Source organism: Megalobrama amblycephala, linkage group LG24 (assembly GCF_018812025.1).
Source record: "Megalobrama amblycephala isolate DHTTF-2021 linkage group LG24, ASM1881202v1, whole genome shotgun sequence".
Taxonomy (NCBI): domain Eukaryota; kingdom Metazoa; phylum Chordata; class Actinopteri; order Cypriniformes; family Xenocyprididae; genus Megalobrama; species Megalobrama amblycephala.
The window spans coordinates 31,552,216-31,571,817 of record NC_063067.1 but is presented as its reverse complement, the minus strand read 5'-3'; the positions used below and the strand labels follow the sequence as shown (position 1 = coordinate 31,571,817).

Here is a 19,602-nt window from a genome sequence, read left to right as displayed (position 1 = left end):
CTGGAGCATCAGTGAATGTTTGTAATGATTTTTTTAATAGTTGTGTTTGAGCAAAAAATGCAATGCAAATAATCCTTCGAAAACTGAAGAATCTGCAGGATCTGGAGGATTTTTCTGAAGAACAGAGCTCAGTTTAAATGCTCAGGACAAACAAGAGACAACCATCACAAAACAAAAAAACATTTTTTTTGTCTTGTGGATTATATGTAAACATCTGTTATATAAAATATCTTACAGTGTCTTTAATACTAAACAGTACTAAATTAAAAATAACATGCATTTTGTATGATCTCTCTTATTTTGTTAAAATTATTCATTTTCACAGATTCTGCAAGGGGTATGTAAACTTTTGAGCTCAACTGTAGATGCCTTTTAATTTTTTTTTTAGGATGGGTGTCCTCACACGAGGATGAACAGTTAATATTAAAGGTCAATATAATATAATATAATATAAAGAAAGAACAAAACATCCACAAAAAAAAAAAAAAAATCACATTTATTTATTTATTTATTTTTTTACACTTTTATCTTTCCTCATTTCATTATTATCTTAAAATACTTGAGTACTTTAAAATTCTTTAAAAAAAAAAAAAAGTTGGTTTACACACTTGATGTAGTCAATATCTATATTTGAAGATAGCCAGTTAACAGTGTTTGATAACATCAGGTTTCAAAGGTTTTAAAGATAACTAGCTAATGCTGTTTGATAAAAAAAGCAAACAATAGTTCAATCTGTGTCTAATTCTTTGGAGTGCTGTATGTACAGATGAGGTATTATGTTGCAGTCACTCCGGGGTTGTCTGGGTCAAATGTCATGATCTCCATGTGGATAAGACCTGGGAGACATAATAGCAGAAGAGCTTTAAATACAAGTAAGAATTTAGAAATGTTTTAGAGCAGGTTAAACAGAGTGCAGAATAAATTGTAAATGTTAAATAAGACAGAGTTTTATGTGTGTATGCATGTGCTCTCACTCTTCCATTCGCTGACGGCCAGATCCAGACTCTCAAACGAATCATCGTATGCTGGAGACACAGGCTCGTTTTCAGGGTCATGGAACTCAGACAGATATGGATGTGAAAGGCCGTGTTTTGCCGTAAGTCTGACCTCCGGGTCCAAAACCAGCATGCCCTCCAACAGATCGATGGCTGTAGATGCATTAAATCAAAGCTGAATTATGATGCAACAGATGGGAAACCTTGTCAAGACAAACTTTGATATTGGCTTTACGAAGCCTTGTAAATCAAACAGCTATCATAGTACTGCAGCGGCTAATGCAGTAGTCTACCACTAGAGGGTGACTTTTACTCATACAAAAGCAATGCAATATAAGAGAATTAAAGCAGTTAAGTTAATTATTACTGGTCTAAAATGTTTATAAAAGTGAAATCAATTTGGTAGGTGTGGACATACCAGTAGGATCCATACCAGAAAAGACCTCTTTGAAAGCCTTTTTCTTTTGCACTGGAAGTGAGCGTACATATGACTGTGCCTGCCAACACATCAGTACAATAATGACAAACAGACTAGAAGAAGAATCCTAAAATAGACAATAACAGTCCTCTGATGGTATTTGCCTACATCTTTGCTTTGCATTTTCATAACAAGCGTTGAGTTTGGTGTGCCTGTCAGGCTGAGGATCTTCTTCAGCTGGTCAATACCTAGACATAACGTTAAGGAATAGGCACTATTTTGCTCAAAAGACATATTTAGAAAGCGAGGAAAGAGAAAGGATACTGTCACTGCCTGGGAAAAGCACCTCTCCTGTTATCATCTCGGCCAGGATGCAGCCAGCGGACCAAACGTCAACTGAACAAAGAACAGTGCATTGTGACAAAAGACTACAGTGACTTAAAACAGAACAACTTTTACACAATGCGTTGGGTGGGTCAATAATTAAAGGGTCAAAGGTCACCTGTTTGAGTATAATGCATCCAGTTGAAAATGACTTCGGGGGCTCTGTACCAGCGTGTCACTACATAGCCCGTCATCTCAGTTTCTGTGTGTCTCGCCAGTCCAAAGTCCAGAATCTAACAAAGAGAGTAAGAAACAGGCCACATAAGCCACTTTTCACTGTTGGACCAAACTGTTCTTATTGCTTCACCGTTCCATTCCGTGCAGATCCGGCCCAGCCGGTCAAAATAACGGGGGTGAGACCTATTCTTTAAAAGGTTGAGCTGCTTTGACACAATTGCTTTAAAGGTGCACTTGATATGTAATAGCGACCGCGTTTGGAGGATCTCATTCTTTTAATTTTAAAGCTTTGCTCAAATACCGTGCTTGACCAGCTACAGAGAAACTGGCAGCCAGGTGACAGACAAGTAACCAATCCTGAGTTGCAACATCAGGCATTCTACCAGCCTGACGGTTCAAACGTGCTGAGAATTCAATTCTGAAATCATGGCGTACCAGGCTCAAGTGAGTGCGTTCTTAGAATCGGCCCGATTGGGATAGTAGTTAAGGACATGTCCAACTCTCTTTAGGTGTTATGTTGCTTTGAGCATGAAAAAGGTTGCAAACCAAAGCACAAATCAAGCAGGAGTTCTTCTCTATATCAGGCAGTGTTTCAACTCCCTGAAACACCTCCATTGGTCTTGAGTTTTCTTCCAAAACAAACATAATCTCATTTAAATAATTGCCATCCAAGGATACTCAAAATAAAGGACTTGGGGGGGTTGACTTGGTATTCTTTATTATTTTTTTTAAATTAAATTTTATGAGCGTTGTAGAAATCATGTTCATGGATGCGATCACAGCCGGTATTACCAATTATCGTTACTGTAGTGTGAAGCAGAGCAGGAGCGAGTGTTGTGGAGCTGAACGAGGAGCTGGAGCGATTGATCAACACACGCCTCACGAGCAGCGGGACTTTTATTATGACACAGTCGCCGGCGCCGCTTCCGCTTTTCCGGTCATGAGTATGAGGTAACGCAGCTCTGTTTATCATATTAGATACATTTGACGAGTGTTGAAAATGATGTATAACGTTACTCTGTGCGTTCGCTCGGCGGCTGCTGTGAGACACTGTTACACACTGCAGTAAGATAGATCGATTTTACAATATCATATTAAATGCTGGATGATTGTGTTGATAAATGGCATGCAATTAAAGCTTTTAAAACCGTATTGTATGATGGAGAAAATTCTGTATTACTGTTACTAGAAATAAAGCTGCATCTGATTATGCTATGTTAGCTCACTTCACAAAATAGTGTTTTTCTCTGAGGCATGGTAAAGCATGGTACTCGCAAAAAATCAAGACAATTAGATTTAAACAAAAGACTAAACGTGTTGACCAGCTATATAACAATGATTAGTTTTTGGAAATGTTTCCATGGTTTCTACAAAATAAAACCGGAAATTGAGGGTAACGCGGGTATGACGCCATTGACAGGCGACTCCTCACACGTCCCGGAGCCTTGGGTAAAATTGCAACTTTTCTCAAACATTTGGGATATTGTAAAAAGTACTCAAAGTGAACAAAATATATAATTCACTGGCAGCTAGTGGTTTTCTGGATATTTTACTGCAAAATTTCTTACATATTGAAACACCGTTAATAGTGTGTTGAAACCTGGGGTTACGGTAAGGGGCGGGACATTTCCAAAACACGCTCAAATCACAACACACTTGATCCAGACGGCATACTCAAAATCAAAGAGGCGTACATTATGCTTTTCAGAAGGAGGGGCTTCATAGAGACAGTTGAATGCTGAACAGCATTACTTTTTTTTACAGACTGGGAAGAGAGGTGCTGCAATAGTGTAAAATATGTGAAAAATAATGTGTTTCTATCTGAACTATTTAAGCATGAATCTAACCTATTCTAGTCTATCTACCAAAAACAAAATCTAAGATCTATCTGAAAACTTTAGGGCAATAATATGGCCTTCTATAAATAAAACAGACAAGAGAGTGATTCTAAAAAGTTTTATGAGGCGGTAATCTTGGGAAACAAATGATCATTCACCTCACAGTTTGGAAATAATCTTATAGGACTCGGGAAGATAATTTCACTGTATCATGGATGCTGATCATTTAACGGTACTGTAGTATGAAGCATTTTATTTAGGAGCGAGTGTAGTTCACCCAACGAGGAGCTGGAGCGATTGACTCAACACACTGCAAGTTCCAGGACCCGTAAGACCTTCATTCATCTTCAGAAACACAAATTAAGATATTTTTGATGAAATCCGATGGCTCAGTGAGGCCTCCATTGACGGCAATGCCACCGAACTTCTCAAGATCCAGAAAGCTACTCAGATCATGTGACTACAGTGGTTCAACCTTAATATTATAAAGCCACGAGAATACTTTTTGTGCACCAAAAAAAAACAAAATAATGACTTTATTCAACAATATCTAGTGATGGCCGATTTCAAAACACTGCTTCATGAAGCTTTACGAATCATTTGATTTGAATCAGTTGATTCGGATCGCGTATCAAACTGCCAAACTGCTGAAATCATGTGACTTTGGTGCTTCGAACAACTGATTCAAATCAAATGATTTGTAAACCTCCGAAGCAGTGTTTTGAAATCGCCCATCAGATATTGTTGAAAGGTTGTTATTTAGTTTTTTTGGTGCACAAAAAGTATTCTCGTCGCTTCATAACATTAAGGTTGAACCACTGTAGTCACATGAACCTGATTTTAAACACAGTATGTCCTTTAGTAGCTTTCTGCATTTTGAGAAGTGTTAATGATCATTGCTGTCAATGGAAGGCCTCACTGAGCCATCGGATTTCATCAAAAATATCTTAATTTGTGTTCTGAAGATGAATGAAGGTCTTACGGGTGTGGAACAACATGAGGGTGAGTAATTAATGACATTATTTTCATTTTTGGGTGAACTAACCCTTTAACTAACACCTGTTTAACTATGTTTACCTTTAATTCACAGTTTTCATCCACTGCGAGGTTGCTAGGCTTAAGATCCTGAAACAAGAAACTAGTGTCATTTCATCAGAGATTGTTTACATGCACAGAAATATTCCATTGTTAATCAGAATTTGGTCATATTCTGATTATTTAAGTGTCATGAATATGCATGAACATATATATTATTTACAATTTTACATTTTTAACATTTAAAAAAACAATGAGCTACAGTACATTTGTAATAATCTCATGACTAACATTTTGCATTTAATCATGCTTTTATGTCTTACTGTTACGAACATAACACACACACACACACACACACACACACACACACTACAGTTCAATAGTTTAGGCTCAGTAAGATTTTTTTTTTTTAAAGAAACTAGTACTTTTATTCAGCAAGGATGCATTAAATTGATCAAAAGTGATATTAAAGACATTTATAATGTTCAAAAAACATTTCATTTTCAAATAAATGCTGTTCTTTTGAACCTTCTATTCATCAAGAAATCGCATAAAAAGTAACACAGTTTCCATAAATATATAAAGCAAATGTTTATAACATTGATAATAATCATAAATGTTTCTTGAGCATCAAATCATCATATTAGAATGATTTCTGAAGGATCATGTGACACTGAAGACTGGAGTAATGATGCTGAAAATTCAGCTTTGATCACAGGAAATAAATATACTTCAAAATATATTCAAATAGAAGACAGCTATTTTAAATTGTATTAATATTTCACAATATTACTGTTTTTACTGTGTCAAATAAATGCAGCCTTGGTGAGCATAAAAGACTTTTTCAGAAACCCAAAGTTTTCAACGGTGGAGAATATTTATCACTGTATGGATAAATAGGCAAGATTTACTCTACATAGTACATACCCGATGAATAATCCCAGCAGAATGGATGTACTAAGGAAAAAAACATATCAATATCAATCAATATTCATGTTTCAATGTCATCAATAAGTGGTATTACAAGGAAGTCAGTGAATCGGAAGTACAGAAGAATGAAAGAGTTTGAATGAATATGAATGAAGGCAGACCTTGAGTCCTCGCAGTATCTGATAGAACAGGTATATGATGACTTTGCTGGTTAATTGTTTCTTCTTCATTATGTGACCAAGATCCTGAGCTACAAATGGCATCACCATATAGCTAGGGACAAATATTAGAAAATGTAGGCATTTCAGTATCACTGAAGTTTGTAATTTAGAAAAGCTGGGATGAAAAAGTAGTCTAAAATCAAAGAAACACACAAATAGATTTTAAATGGCCTCTGTATGGAGCACATCCTCTCACTCACACACAAATACATCCACACGCATGCACTGCATCCCTCAGCCTGTCGTGACAAGTGCAAGATTTCTGCACAGGAATGCATTCTGTTCATCTCGACACTCACAAAGTATCAAATTTCTCCAGCGAGGAATCAGGGGTGAAGACATTGAGGAGGCAGATCACCTACAGGAAGAAGAATACATTTGCATTCAGGAATGATCTGTGCATTACTAATTAGTGAATTGTTAAACATCATTCATTATGATTCATTTCACAAGGACGTGAAGGACAATATAAGTTATGAAATTTATCCCAAGAATGGCACATATATAGTATTGGTTCATTTTCTTATAATTCTGCTGCTTCTCGCATAATAGAAGTATATGAAAGGCCATAGGTTTCGGTCTGAAGTTGTGAATATTATAAGACAAATTGCTCTAACTTTTGAATATATTACCTAAAATCATACATTTTCGCCCAGTGTATGTCTAAGGGGACATGGAGATGGGTGGAAAAAATATGATGGAAGGAAGAATTATATTTTTAGTGTTTTTGAATTCACTCCAAAACTTTTCATTTCCTCTAGAAGCGCATTTGCTTGAGAAACTTTGGTCTGTCCTGCTAAACTTTTACTTTCCCTCGAGAAACTCTGCAGAAGAACACAAAAGGTTTGCATTCCCTTACAAAGTGCAACACTGGTGATGTGAATAATATGAGTTGGGAGGAATAACTATGTTAGTTTTATTATATCATTATATCATTTCTTTTTCAAGCAAATGCAAAATTTCTCAGGGGAACGCAATAATATATATATATATATATATACTGCCCTCCAAAAGTTTGGAAACACCCGTGTGGTTGGACGATATCAGCATAAATCCTTATCATTTTTTGGTGCATATACATTACAGTAACTTGACATTATCATTGAAGACCAGCAATAATAATTTTCATTTTGATTACATAATAATGGCAATATATACATGTCAAAGTCAGATGTGCCCCTTTGCCAGCTGTGATGCTGGTTACTGGTTTAAACTTGGCCCAGGTTTGCAAAAGATGTTTGGGTCAGCACACCTTAATAGCTTCAACAATTGATTGCCAATTAAGTTTAGAATACAATGAACCAATCAGAACCCAGTTTAGGTCAGATAGCTGCTAATGCTGGATATTTTGATGATTTTTTTCTTTGTATAAACTGTTTATGTAATAAAATATGTTTTTGTAGTTTGTGTTGTCCCTTATCAGTGCAAAATTATCACAAATTAAAAAGGATTCATGCCAATATTGTCCAAAACCCCACTTTTCTAATGCGTTTTCAAACTTTTGAGGGCAGTGGGCATATATATATATTTTATTATTATTATTTTTTGTTCCATTACCATGTCTCCTTAAGGGCTCTGTAAGGGCTTGCAGAATAAAATGATTAATAACTTTTCACAATTTTTTTACAATTTGCACAGATGTATGTGTTGTTTACACTCATCTTATAAAGTTTCAAATCATCTTTGGACTAGGCCTCACTAACAGAATTGGATTTAAGGGGATAGTTCACCCAAAAATTACAATTATGTCATTATTTACTCACCCTCAGTTTCTTTCTTCTGTTGAACATAAAGGAAGATATTTACCAAACAGCTGCTGGTCCCCATTGACTTCCATAGTACAGAAAAAAATACTTTGGAAGTCAATGGGAACCAGAAACTGTTTGGTTCCCAACATTCTTCAAAATATCTTCTTCTGTGTTCAACACAAGAAAGAAATTATTTTCTTGATGAAAAATTATTTTCATGATTTGTTATTTCAACATTTTTTTTTGTTTTGTTAAATCAACTTTTTAAATCAACTATTTTGAGTTTCTGTTGATTAAACCAGTCGCCTTCATTGTATTAACTTTTTGATTTTTAATTTCAATGAACTCAAAATTTTAAGGCAACCTTTTTTAAGTTAAACCAACAATTATTTTTTACAGGGTAAGTTTGGGTGAACTATCCCTTTAAAAGGAATATTGATCAACTGTATTCAACAACACTTGTATTGACCACACAAATCTATGCAGACCTATACTGTTCTTTTGTGCTTGAACCCATAATTGCTGCTTGCAGATATGCTTATTTGCTGTTGCTTAAAAAATCATTAAAGCAAACTTTGCCCTGGCAAACTTAGAATAATGAATTTGTAATTCCAGTGACTTAACTGGTCTGGGATTTGAAAAGAGGATAAAATATTGCATAAATTATTCTTGATCCTCTTGCTACTCAACTTGAGGTCAGGCGCACTGTTTACTAAGCACAGAAACCGGTTTGAGAAGATGAAGGGGGGCTTTCACAACAGTAGTATCGTGAAATCTGTTCATTCTCTTTCAATTGACAGAAGGATTATGATGCTGTTACAAACTACATACATACAAAACAAATGTTAAAGCTCTGGTCTAAATGATAAATGAAAGTTAAGAGGCTGTCAGTAAGAAATAACCATGCAAATGACACAGAAACATGTGATATTCAATCCTTTCCTAGATTTATTGTCTTCCTCTTGGGAATCTGAGACTTACGTTGTCGTGTTGGATGTGACGGAGCAGTCGGAGTTCTCTGTAGGCACGTTTAGCATGGATCAGAGACTGGAATGGTCTGTAAAGCTTTTTTATGGCCACCTTTTCCTTTGTCTTCTGGTCAATTGCAGAACTGCACAGAAGTTGTTATTAGAAACCATCACATCACATAATTAATTTGACATGAAATTCATTTTCACAGATAACAGAGAGATGGCATACAAGCACTGCCTCATACAACTAAAAACTATAAATTATTCATCATTTATTGATGGATTCACACAATTTCGGTATAAAGAAATGTTAGAGAACTAAGAAGGGCGACTTTCCTGGTATTATTACATATTTTATAAGAAATTATATATGAATTTTCCTGTTTGATAAACAATGTATGTTTGATTGCTTCGTTTTAGTTCATGCATATTTAAATAATAATAATAATAATATAATTATAGAACCATTTTGCATATTTGTAAATCCACTGCTCTCTATTTAGTGAATATGCAAATCAGTTAGCTCCAGTGCAACAAATGTTCAGGAAAGAGCTAGGGATGCACCGATATGAATATTTTGGCAGATACCGATAACCGATATTTCTTTATATTTGAAAGCCAATAACCGATATATTGGTCGATAAATCTAAATCTAAATTTTTATTTCATTTTTGAGAGCCTGATTACAAAAAAACAAAAGTTTCGCCCAAGCACACAATTATAATGATGTTATTTTATATCATAATAATTTTATGTAGCCTATATGACAGACAGAGCTGGGTAGTAACGGATTACATGTAATCTGGATTACGTAATCAGATTCCAAAAATCAAGTACTTGTAATTTGAGTAAACTACTTCTTAAAATACTCGTAATCAGACTACAGTTACTTTTTATGGATTACATGATTACATATTTACACAATGGCAGTAAGTTGTTCACAATTCATTGATTCTCCTAATTTTTCATTTTTTTTTTTTTACATTTATATTTTTTTCATAATAAACCTGCCGATTATATACATTCATGATTCTTTGAGTTTTTTTTCTGGTGGTGATGGGGAAATATAGATGAATATATATGAAATACAGATAAAATAATAATAATATATGAAATATAGATTAAATATATATGAAATATATGAAATATATATATGAAATAATAATAATAATAGTAATATATTAAATATATATGAATATATATGAAATATAGATGATATATATATATATATGAAATAATAATAAATATATATGAATATATATGAAATATATATGAAATAATAATAATATTTTAAATATACAGTCCCCTCCAAAAGTATTGAACAGTGAGGACTATTCCTTTATTTTTTCTGAGACTGAAAACATTTGGGTTTGACATCAAACAATTTATATGAGACAAAAGATCAACATTTCAGCTTTTATTTCCAGGTATTTACATCTGGATCTGATACACAACTTAGAAGATATAACCTTTTGTTTGAACCCACCCATTTCTCATGTGACCAAAAGTATTGGAACAGATTAACTTAAAATAGATTAAAGTGAATAAGACTTCATATTTAGTTGAAAATCCTTTGCTTGCAATAACTGCATCAAGCCTATGACCCATTGACATCACCAAACTTTTGCATTCTTCTTTTGTAATGCTTTTCCAGGCTTCCACTGCAGCCTCTTTCAGTTGTTGTTTGTTTTGGGGGGTTACTCCCTTCAGTCTCTTTTTTAGCAGGTAAAATGCATGCTCTATAGGGTTTAAGTCTGGAGATTGACTTGGCCAGTCTAAAACCTTCCACTTTTTGCCCCTGATGAACTCCTTTCTTGCTTTGGCACTGTGTTTGGGTCATTATCTTGCTGCATGATGAAGGATCTCCCAATCAGTTTGGTTGCATTTTTCTGTAAATTGGCAGACAAAATGTTTCTGTACACTTCAGAGTTCATTTTGCTGCTGCCATCATGTGTTACATCATCAATGAAGATCAATAAGCCCGTCCCAGAAGAAGCCATGCAAGCCCAAGCCATGACATTACCTCCACCGTGTTTCACAGATGAGCTTGTATGTTTGGGGTCATGAGCAGATCCTTTTTTTCTCCAAACTTTAGCCTTTCCATCACTTTGGTAGAGGTTAATCTTTGTCTCATCAGTCCATAAAACTTTGCCCCAGAATGTTTGAGGCTTGTCTCTGTAGTTTTTGGCAAATTCCAGCCTGGCCTTCTTATTCTTCTTGCTAATGAGAGGTTTGCATCTTCTGGTGTAGCCTCTGTACTTTTGTTCATGAAGTCTTCTGCAGACAGTAGACTGTGATACCTTCACTCCTGCCCTCTTGAGGTTGTTGCTGATGTCACTAACAGTTGTTTTAGGGTCTTTCTTTACAGCTCTCACAATGTTTCTGTCGTCAACAGCTGATGTTTTTCTTGGTCTACCCATTCGAGGTCTGTTACTTAGTACACCAGTGGTTTCTTTCTTCTTCAGGACATTCCAAATGGTTGTACTTGCTATGGTCAATGTTTGTGCAATGGCTCTGATTGATTTTCCATCTTCTCTCAGCTTCACAATTGCTTGTTTTTCACCCATAGACAGCTCTCTGGTTTTCATGTTGGTTACACGTCTAACTATAAATGCAGTCTGCACAGGCAAAACCCAAATCTGAAACTGAGTGCAGACATTTAGTGCTATTTATTGTTTGAATAATCAATGTAATAGGACACACCAGGGCAACAAAACACACCTGTCAGTCACATGTTCCAATACTTTTGGTCACATGAGAAATGGGTGGGTTCAAACAAGGTTTTAGACTGGCCAAGTCAATCTCCAGACTTAAACCCTATAGAGCATGCATTTTACCTGCTAAAAAAGAGACTGAAGGGAGTAACCCCCCAAAACAAACAACAACTGAAAGAGGCTGCAGTGGAAGCCTGGAAAAGCATTACAAAAGAAGAATGCAAAAGTTTGGTGATGTCAATGGGTCATAGGCTTGATGCAGTTATTGTAAGCAAAGGATTTTCAACTAAATATGAAGTCTTATTCACTTTAATCTATTTTAAGTTAATCTGTTCCAATACTTTTGGTCACATGAGAAATGGGTGGGTTCAAACAAAAGGTTATATCTTCTAAGTTGTGTATCAGATCCAGATGTAAATACCTGGAAATAAAAGCTGAAATGTTGATCTTTTGTCTCATATAAATTGTTTGATGTCAAACCCAAATGTTTTCAGTCTACAGAAAAAATAAAGGAATAGTCCTCACTGTTCCAATACTTTTGGAGGGGACTGTATATGAAAATAGATGAAATATAGATGCTGTGAATTTCATGTTTTTCAATATTTTTTTTTGTAATGTTGCTGTTTTCTATATATACATAATTTTAAGTAAATATGTTTTAAAATCATAAGATGTGATTTTGTTTTACCATCAGCAAACACTAACAGGTACATTAGTGTTAGTATTCTGAAGCATTAACTGTCTACATTTCACTTTAAAAACAATCTGTTGAGGCTAATAATAGAATATATATTTTGGACTATATTTTTTCTTTGTATCTGTCAAAATAGTACAAGATTATCCTACAATATATGTGACATCAAATAAGGGTTAGCACAAACGTAATCTAAATGTAATCCAAAAGTAGTCCGATTATGTTACCAAAAATGTGTAATCTAAGAGATTATATTATTGATTACAAATTTTGTCAGGTAATTTGTAATCAGTAACTGATTACAATTCGAAATCTACCCAGCTCTGATGACAGATTTGCACTTAACTGTACTTTCATTTTTGAAGTGATTCCAATCATACCAATTCAAAAGCATCATAGCGATCAGTGTGCAACTGAAGTGTCTCAGCTGAAGGAAAGAATCCATTATTTATCGGCTTTAATACGATATCATGCATCCCTAGAAAGAGCTGTAGTGATCTCTATCAAATGTTATCACTAGATTTACTATATCCAATATCCAAAATGTAGTATTTAAAGCATATTCTTTACATCTTTTTTTTCCCCTGTAAATTTTGTCTGTATTTATGTCTGTTTAATGGTTCTTTTAACATCTGGCCAAAGGACTACAGTTGGAAATGAGCTAATACTGGCACTTTTACAGAAATGTTAATTAATGTGTATTGTCCTCATAAATAAATAAAACAAAACAGGCTCATGACAGAAGAAAGCTATATTGATTGAGACGGTGTCAGTATTTTGGGGGGAATTTCTGTGTTATCAGCAAACATGCTGAAGCCTGCCCCTCAGGTATGTGAGTCCACAGCTGTTTATTTTACCTCAGGCTCACTCACTCTCAAGTCTATGTCACAAATGCATATAGCAAATCATTTACATTACTGAAACTCTACTGCATTATGAACATGACAGCAGATTTGAGTGCTGGACAGTACTGTTTGTAAAAACAATGATGCATTATGCAAAAGTCAAGACAGAGAATTATTACTACATCATCATATTACACCACTGATTAGTACTGTTTTCTATTACAATAGCGACATTGAAATAGGTTTTATTCATGTCTATTCATCCAGAATCTGGCAAAGGCTATAAAAATCTCCTTGTATAAAACTACTTAACAAAGGCTATGTAAGTCTTTCAGTCCCTCTGAACATATTTGCCCTATGCCATCTATAAATTCCCCTTATCATGTACAGTATAAACTCCACTTAACATATTTAAGATCCATTTTCACATATATATAAATCTGACCCATAAGTCCCCCTTACCACACTGTCCCATAGGCTCCAGAGCCAACGGGCTTGAGTGAGGTGTATCGGTCAGGAACATCCCATGTAGTTTTCTGGATCTCCAGTCTGTGGAATCCCGCTTTCAGAGGTGAAGCCATGGAGAGGTGCACCTTATTCTGCGTGTCCACTTCCGAAAACAGAGCTGTTCGTCCACTCGGACTGTTCACAGTGACCCAGGTGAGCGCCAGGCAGAGTCGCGAGAACACGCCCACCTCCACGCACCTTCACCGTCACGTGATTTAGGTGAGGGTCCCTGTGTTCTGCTCAACCAAAATAACAACTAATATGATTATAACAGCAGTTATTTGTCTTTTGCGTCGAATAAACCGTCTGTCTTTATTCCTCAATAACAACGTGTTGAACTTCCAGGAAGTTGAGGGTTTTATTGATCACTACCATAAAACATTAAATAAACAATAGAATCTGAAAGCTCTTAGAGGGAGATCCCATTTTAATTTATTATGGTTTTATAGTAGTAGTAACTATTTGTAGTGGTAACTATTGTGTTTTGATAGAAACTATGATAGTTTTTTTTTTTTTTTTTTTTTTTGTACTGGAAAATATTAAAATATTTGTCATAGGCCTAATATGGCACTTATTGATGTGGGACTGTTTACACGACACCGTTTTCAACTAAAAACAGAAAACTTTTTGCCGTTCATGTACACGACAGTTGCGTTTTGGTGGCCTGAAAACGCAAACTTTTGAAAACGAGTTTACCTGCAAATGCGTATTACATTTGGGTCATTCTACAGAAACGTCCACTTTTCTGTCCCTAGACTTTACAGAAATACTTGAAAAACACTTTAGGATTACATTTTTTTAATGAAAAAATATGAAACATATCATATTGTTTCATATATTTTAATATGAAACAATATGTTATTTGAACAATTAAACCTTTGTAACGTCTGGACCAATCAGCCACACAATTATTCATTGTATTTAATGAATTACCCATAAACTCACTCTCACTATCAAAGTTCTCTGAACTCATCCCCCTAAAACTGTAACCAGCATCCCAATGTTGCTAGCACACAGGCCAACCTAGGTGTCCTGTTACAGTTATATGGTACTTTTATGATCCAGAAGAATTCTGGAGAGACTAGTGACTCATTCTTCCTGAGAAGGACAAATAAACTCTCTTAATCCTATGTATTCTCTATATAACCACTTGGGAAATGTATAAACATGTATCCAATTTTCCCATCTCATGACTTTCCTTTTATAGGCTTTATTCTATGTATTAATTCTCTCTTTTGAACTATTTTGGTATTAATGTTCCATAGTTGCAAATGTATAGTTAACTGAGATCACATTGGCAGCATGTTTGGTATCTACGGACTCCAACTTTAATTTCCTATTTGGTAATTTATGTTACATGTTACTAACTCTGTGACATGTTAGAATTATAGGAAGCTAGAAGGTTATTCTCTCATTCATCCAATCCAGTGTCTTATGCTAATATCTTGCTACAGAACAAAGACTCGTAAAACTTCCCTCTGAAAGAGGAACTCCTTATTGGCTCAGACACCTCAAGAGGGTGTGACATCTTCACCCCTTATATTCACTGATCACAAGGAACCCCCTCTCTTCCTGCTCGTCCTCCTCTTCTTTTCTTTTACTGACAAATGCTGACGTCAAGATGATGCTGTAAGAAGCTAGAAGCTTCTAAGGAACCCCAAGCTTGTACCAGGCCTCGGCCTAGACCTTCCATTCACCAAAGATCCTCTGAATCCAACTGGTTCTCTTTCATCAAGACAATATCAGCAAAGATTCAACGGAAGCCTCCACAAATTGCATCAGGACAGTTTTAATTCAACTTGGAGAGACATGCAAGTATCAAACTTAGTCTCATTATCGGATACATTGAGTATCCGTACCCCTTTGAAAGAAGGGCCTGTTAAAACTAAACTGATGGTTTGCTCAAGGCTGTTGATCTGCTGAAATGTCCAACAATGCTGTAACCTCTTGCTTCCTGTACTCTGCTTTAGCCCTCTCTCTCTTGGTAAACTGTATGCATGTATGTGTGTGAATGTTAGAGTAGTTTAAGTGTTTAGTCTAGTTAATAAAGTCTTGTTCATGTCACACGTAAGGTTGTCCGTGTTTTGCGCTCATATACGGGAGTCCCTATTCATGTCGGTCCTGACTACAGGCTTTTAGTAGAATAAGATTGTTATTTCCCATAACCTGGAAATGAACATTTCTTAGAATTAATAAACAATTAACACTGTGTGTTCATTGAACAACAGGTTAATTGATTGTAATATTAATTTTATTACATTAAGTTAATTTTATTAACTGATTAAAATATTAATAATTAATTATAACTAGTTATGATTAATTATTCATATTTATTTTGAGCTAACTTGCTACACCTTCTTGAGCATCAATGTGGCAATATTTGTTTTTTAATTAATTATAAAAATTCCAAGCACCACAGAAGTGCTCGTCCCCTCAGATATATATATTTATTTTGAGCTCAGAAACAGGTTTTTCTATTTCAAATACAATAATGTATGCATAACTATATGATGTAAATGACATAAAAACAAAAACAAAATGCTGAATAAATATTATAAAATATATAATGAATGTAGTGGTCCCCTGGTGTTGTGTCACTGGTGTTACCTTTAACAAAAATCTCTTATTTTGAAGTAAAAAATCACATTGATGACATCACTTGACTTCCTTCTTCCTGAAGATCCATGAAGAAAGGCCAATGGAAAGTCCACTGTCTCTTTTCAGTTATCAGACATTTTAATTAGAAAATCATAATTTTACATTAAGCTTTTAGTTGGAGTCACTGGTGTGACCTACTTTATTGTTAGGGAATTTTTAAAAACTAGAATACAAATGGATTAAATTACTTGATTGAGTGAATATACCATGACTGACAACATGTTTTTTGACACCTTGCAGGAGCCATTTTGTAATTTTTCATGCATTTTTCATGCATTTTTCATGAAAAATGTCACTGGTGTTATGAAATTGTCACTGGCGTTACCATCACTGGTGTTACCCGTTTATAGATAAACTTTATTTAAAGCTATCCATTAAGTTCTTTTGCATAAAATAGCACTAAGATTACATGATTCTAACTTTTCTTTCTCATTGTTAATCCTCCTTTGGGCAGATATAACTAAATTCAGTGCAGCGACTTTACAGACAGCATATTTTACAGACATTTTTAAAATGTTTATGATATTTTACTGACTGTTTCCACTAAGTGTCAATGATAGTCTTTGATTGTATACCAAATGTAAAAATTTGGTCTCATCTACTTAATTCTAGTTGAAGAATGAGGATCTTTGGTCTTATGTATACGTCACTGGTGATTCATTGTGTCACTGTGTTGCTGTTTTTTGTCTGTCACATTAAATAAAATGTGTCACATGTGACATGATGATAATTTTACATCCATTGAATTCTGCTACACTCAAGAATTAAGATGTAAAGGATTGCATCATTACTTGTTTATAACTGTTTTTCAAATATTTTCATTGTTATAGCAAATACATGGTTGCGCAATTGAATTAACATCATTCAATCACACTTTTAACTAACCTGATTAAAATAAAAAAACACAATCTCCTTATTTTTTGTATCATCATTATTATTCTGTAACTCTGACTGCATGTGCTGAAAAACTTGAAAAATGAAAAAATGTTTAAAAATGCCAGAAAAGTAAGGTAACACCAGTGACAAAAAAAATGGGTACATGCGGTCTTTAAATAAATGCACAAAAAAAAAAAAAAAAAAAAAAAAAAATCATGTTCAAGCTGTCATTTATGTGTATTCATAAAGTCAACGTGTAATACAATAATGTGGTCTAAGTTTAAATGTTAAAAAAAATAAATACATTTTAAGACATTTTGTCATACCAAAAGTGGACGTTTCTGTAGAATGACCCATTTAGTCTATCCACCTTATTTGTCAATGCGGAATTAAGGTATTTCTGTGAATGTGAGAGACTTTATTAGCCGCTAGGGAAATAATGAGAAGAATATGAAAGTGCAGTAAACTGTAATAAAAATAAGGTGGAGAAGCTTGCGCGTTTGGCGCGAGTGCTCTGTAAAAGAATGCGTTTGCGCAGGCGCGTAATCTTTTTTTACAACGTGACATCGCCAACTACTTGTCTGGTATGCATAATACAGCGTTTGTAGTCATTTTCGGGGATAGTTTTGATAATGTTGTCGTCTGTACATTTCCATTTTTAGTACGTAATCATGTAAATGTACCCTCTGACTAGCTATATGGGCACTGTTTTTCATGTTTGATATTGTAAAGCTGCTTGATTTTAAGCAATCTATTGAATAAAGTGCTATATGAAGATGTGACGTGACTGGAGTGCTAATTTGCAGAGCTCATGCTAACATACCCATGTTGTTATGATCAGACGCTTTTCTTATGCTTTCTATAATAAATGCTTGCTGTTTTTTCATTTTTGTTGTGTTTAGTTCGTTACTGAGAAGAAAGTACACGGCACATATTTACATATTCATCTAACCGTCGCTCTCAGCAGTGTGGGCGGCGTCAGATGTTCAGTATATCGCTGGTCACGCATTCCGAACTTCGTTTTACCCCTAAAAGAAGAACGAAAAAGAACTTTGTTTGAAGTATACCGGAGCCTTTAAGGTTCTCTGATGTAGGTTAATGGTCACATGACATGCAGGCAAACAAATAATATTTATATAAAAAAAATATTTTTAGTAGTTTTTTATTGTTTTTTATTTAAATAATTCATTTTAAATTGATTTTTCTTTTTATGATTTAATTACTTAATAGCTTTTCATTGAACCCCCTGCAGTTCCTTCACGACCCCCAGTTTGTTAAACCCTGATGTAATGTAATATTTAATGCATTTCATGTTGTTGTTGATAACAAAGAATGGAATATATTTTCTTTCTCTTTATATTTTTATATCAATATGGTACAAGATTATAATACTCAAAAAAACGTGATAAACAAGTTAGGTCAAAAGTAATCCAAAAGTAATCCAAAAGTACGCAGATTATATTACCTTAAATATGTAATGTAATGGATTACATTTTTTGAGATGTAATTTGTAATCAGTAACCGATTACAATTTGTAAGTAATCTACCCAGCTCTGATAGCTGTTTTTATCATCAATAATAATCAGAAATGTTTCTTGAATCCAAATATTACAAATATGCATTTTTTGATTAATTTGAATCATAACCGATTACAATTTGAATGATTTTTTTATCTGAAGGATCATGTGACACTGAAGACCAGGGGACCCTGATCCTGACCAGATTTGGTGAGCATAAGAGTCTTCTTTCTAAAACATATACATACAACTTTTCAACAGTATTGTGTCTTGTGTGGCCAGATCTTTGGACGTTATAAGGTCTGGTCAAGAACAACCCACTTAGACAGCAAGAGACCATCTGGCATGCTGTTTATGCCATACCAGTGTGGAAAAAACTCATTTAAATGATGTTGTGCCAGTCTCAAATAAAGCTATCATTTAGAGATTTGATGTCACTAACCTTGCAAACTTTAATCTTCAAAAGCACCTGCTGTATTACTCCAACTTTGTAACTCAACTTTGTCACCAGAGAGAGTGATTTAAAAAAGCCTTTGTGCTTTTACCCCCCAAAGACAATCAGATTAAAACTTATTACATCAAAAAAGTGTTTTCCAGATTTGTGTGCAATATGCATCAGACAGTTAGTGCACAGACTGTGGGCGGAGTGTGTGACGCTTGAGGCTGAGACTAATGTATGACATGATTACAGAGCAAAGTTTGAGCAAATGAACAGAAGACAAGATATAAAGAGATGACATTCAATGCTGTCATAGGGTAAAGTGTGCCGTGATGATTAATGGGATCTTCCAGATGAGTCTCACATTGGCCTACATTGACATTGCTGCAGATAATATGACTCATTGTTATTTGTCAGAGGGTCATGAGACTCTGGGAAACAGTACGAGCTGCATGTACAAAAAATGGCTCATTGGTTCAGTTGAAAAATGAAAATTCTAATTTAGAATGACACTCCAAACCTGTATGACTTTCTTTCTTCTGCAGAACACAAAAGAACTCTGGTGTCCAAACAACATTGAATCCGATTAGCTTTCATTGTACATAAATATAAAGATTAAAAAATAAAACACATTT

General features: G+C 34.7%; 1 protein-coding gene across 1 annotated transcript; it reads right to left on the bottom strand.

The window, feature by feature from the left end:
• Positions 1-550: 550 nt before the first annotated feature.
• On the bottom strand, positions 551-19,170 carry zgc:171775 (STKc_p38 domain-containing protein). The gene is made up of 13 exons (XM_048178836.1): positions 18,971-19,170; positions 13,433-13,713; positions 8,728-8,857; positions 6,298-6,356; positions 5,939-6,050; positions 5,775-5,804; positions 4,890-4,937; positions 1,916-2,030; positions 1,738-1,809; positions 1,582-1,661; positions 1,414-1,492; positions 975-1,148; positions 551-836 (listed from the first exon to the last, which is right to left on the bottom strand). The coding sequence occupies exons 2-13, from the start codon at positions 13,549-13,551 to the stop codon at positions 775-777; spliced, it is 1,080 nt and encodes a 359-aa protein (XP_048034793.1). The 5' UTR covers positions 13,552-13,713; positions 18,971-19,170; the 3' UTR covers positions 551-774.
• Between the last annotated feature and the right edge of the window lie 432 nt (positions 19,171-19,602).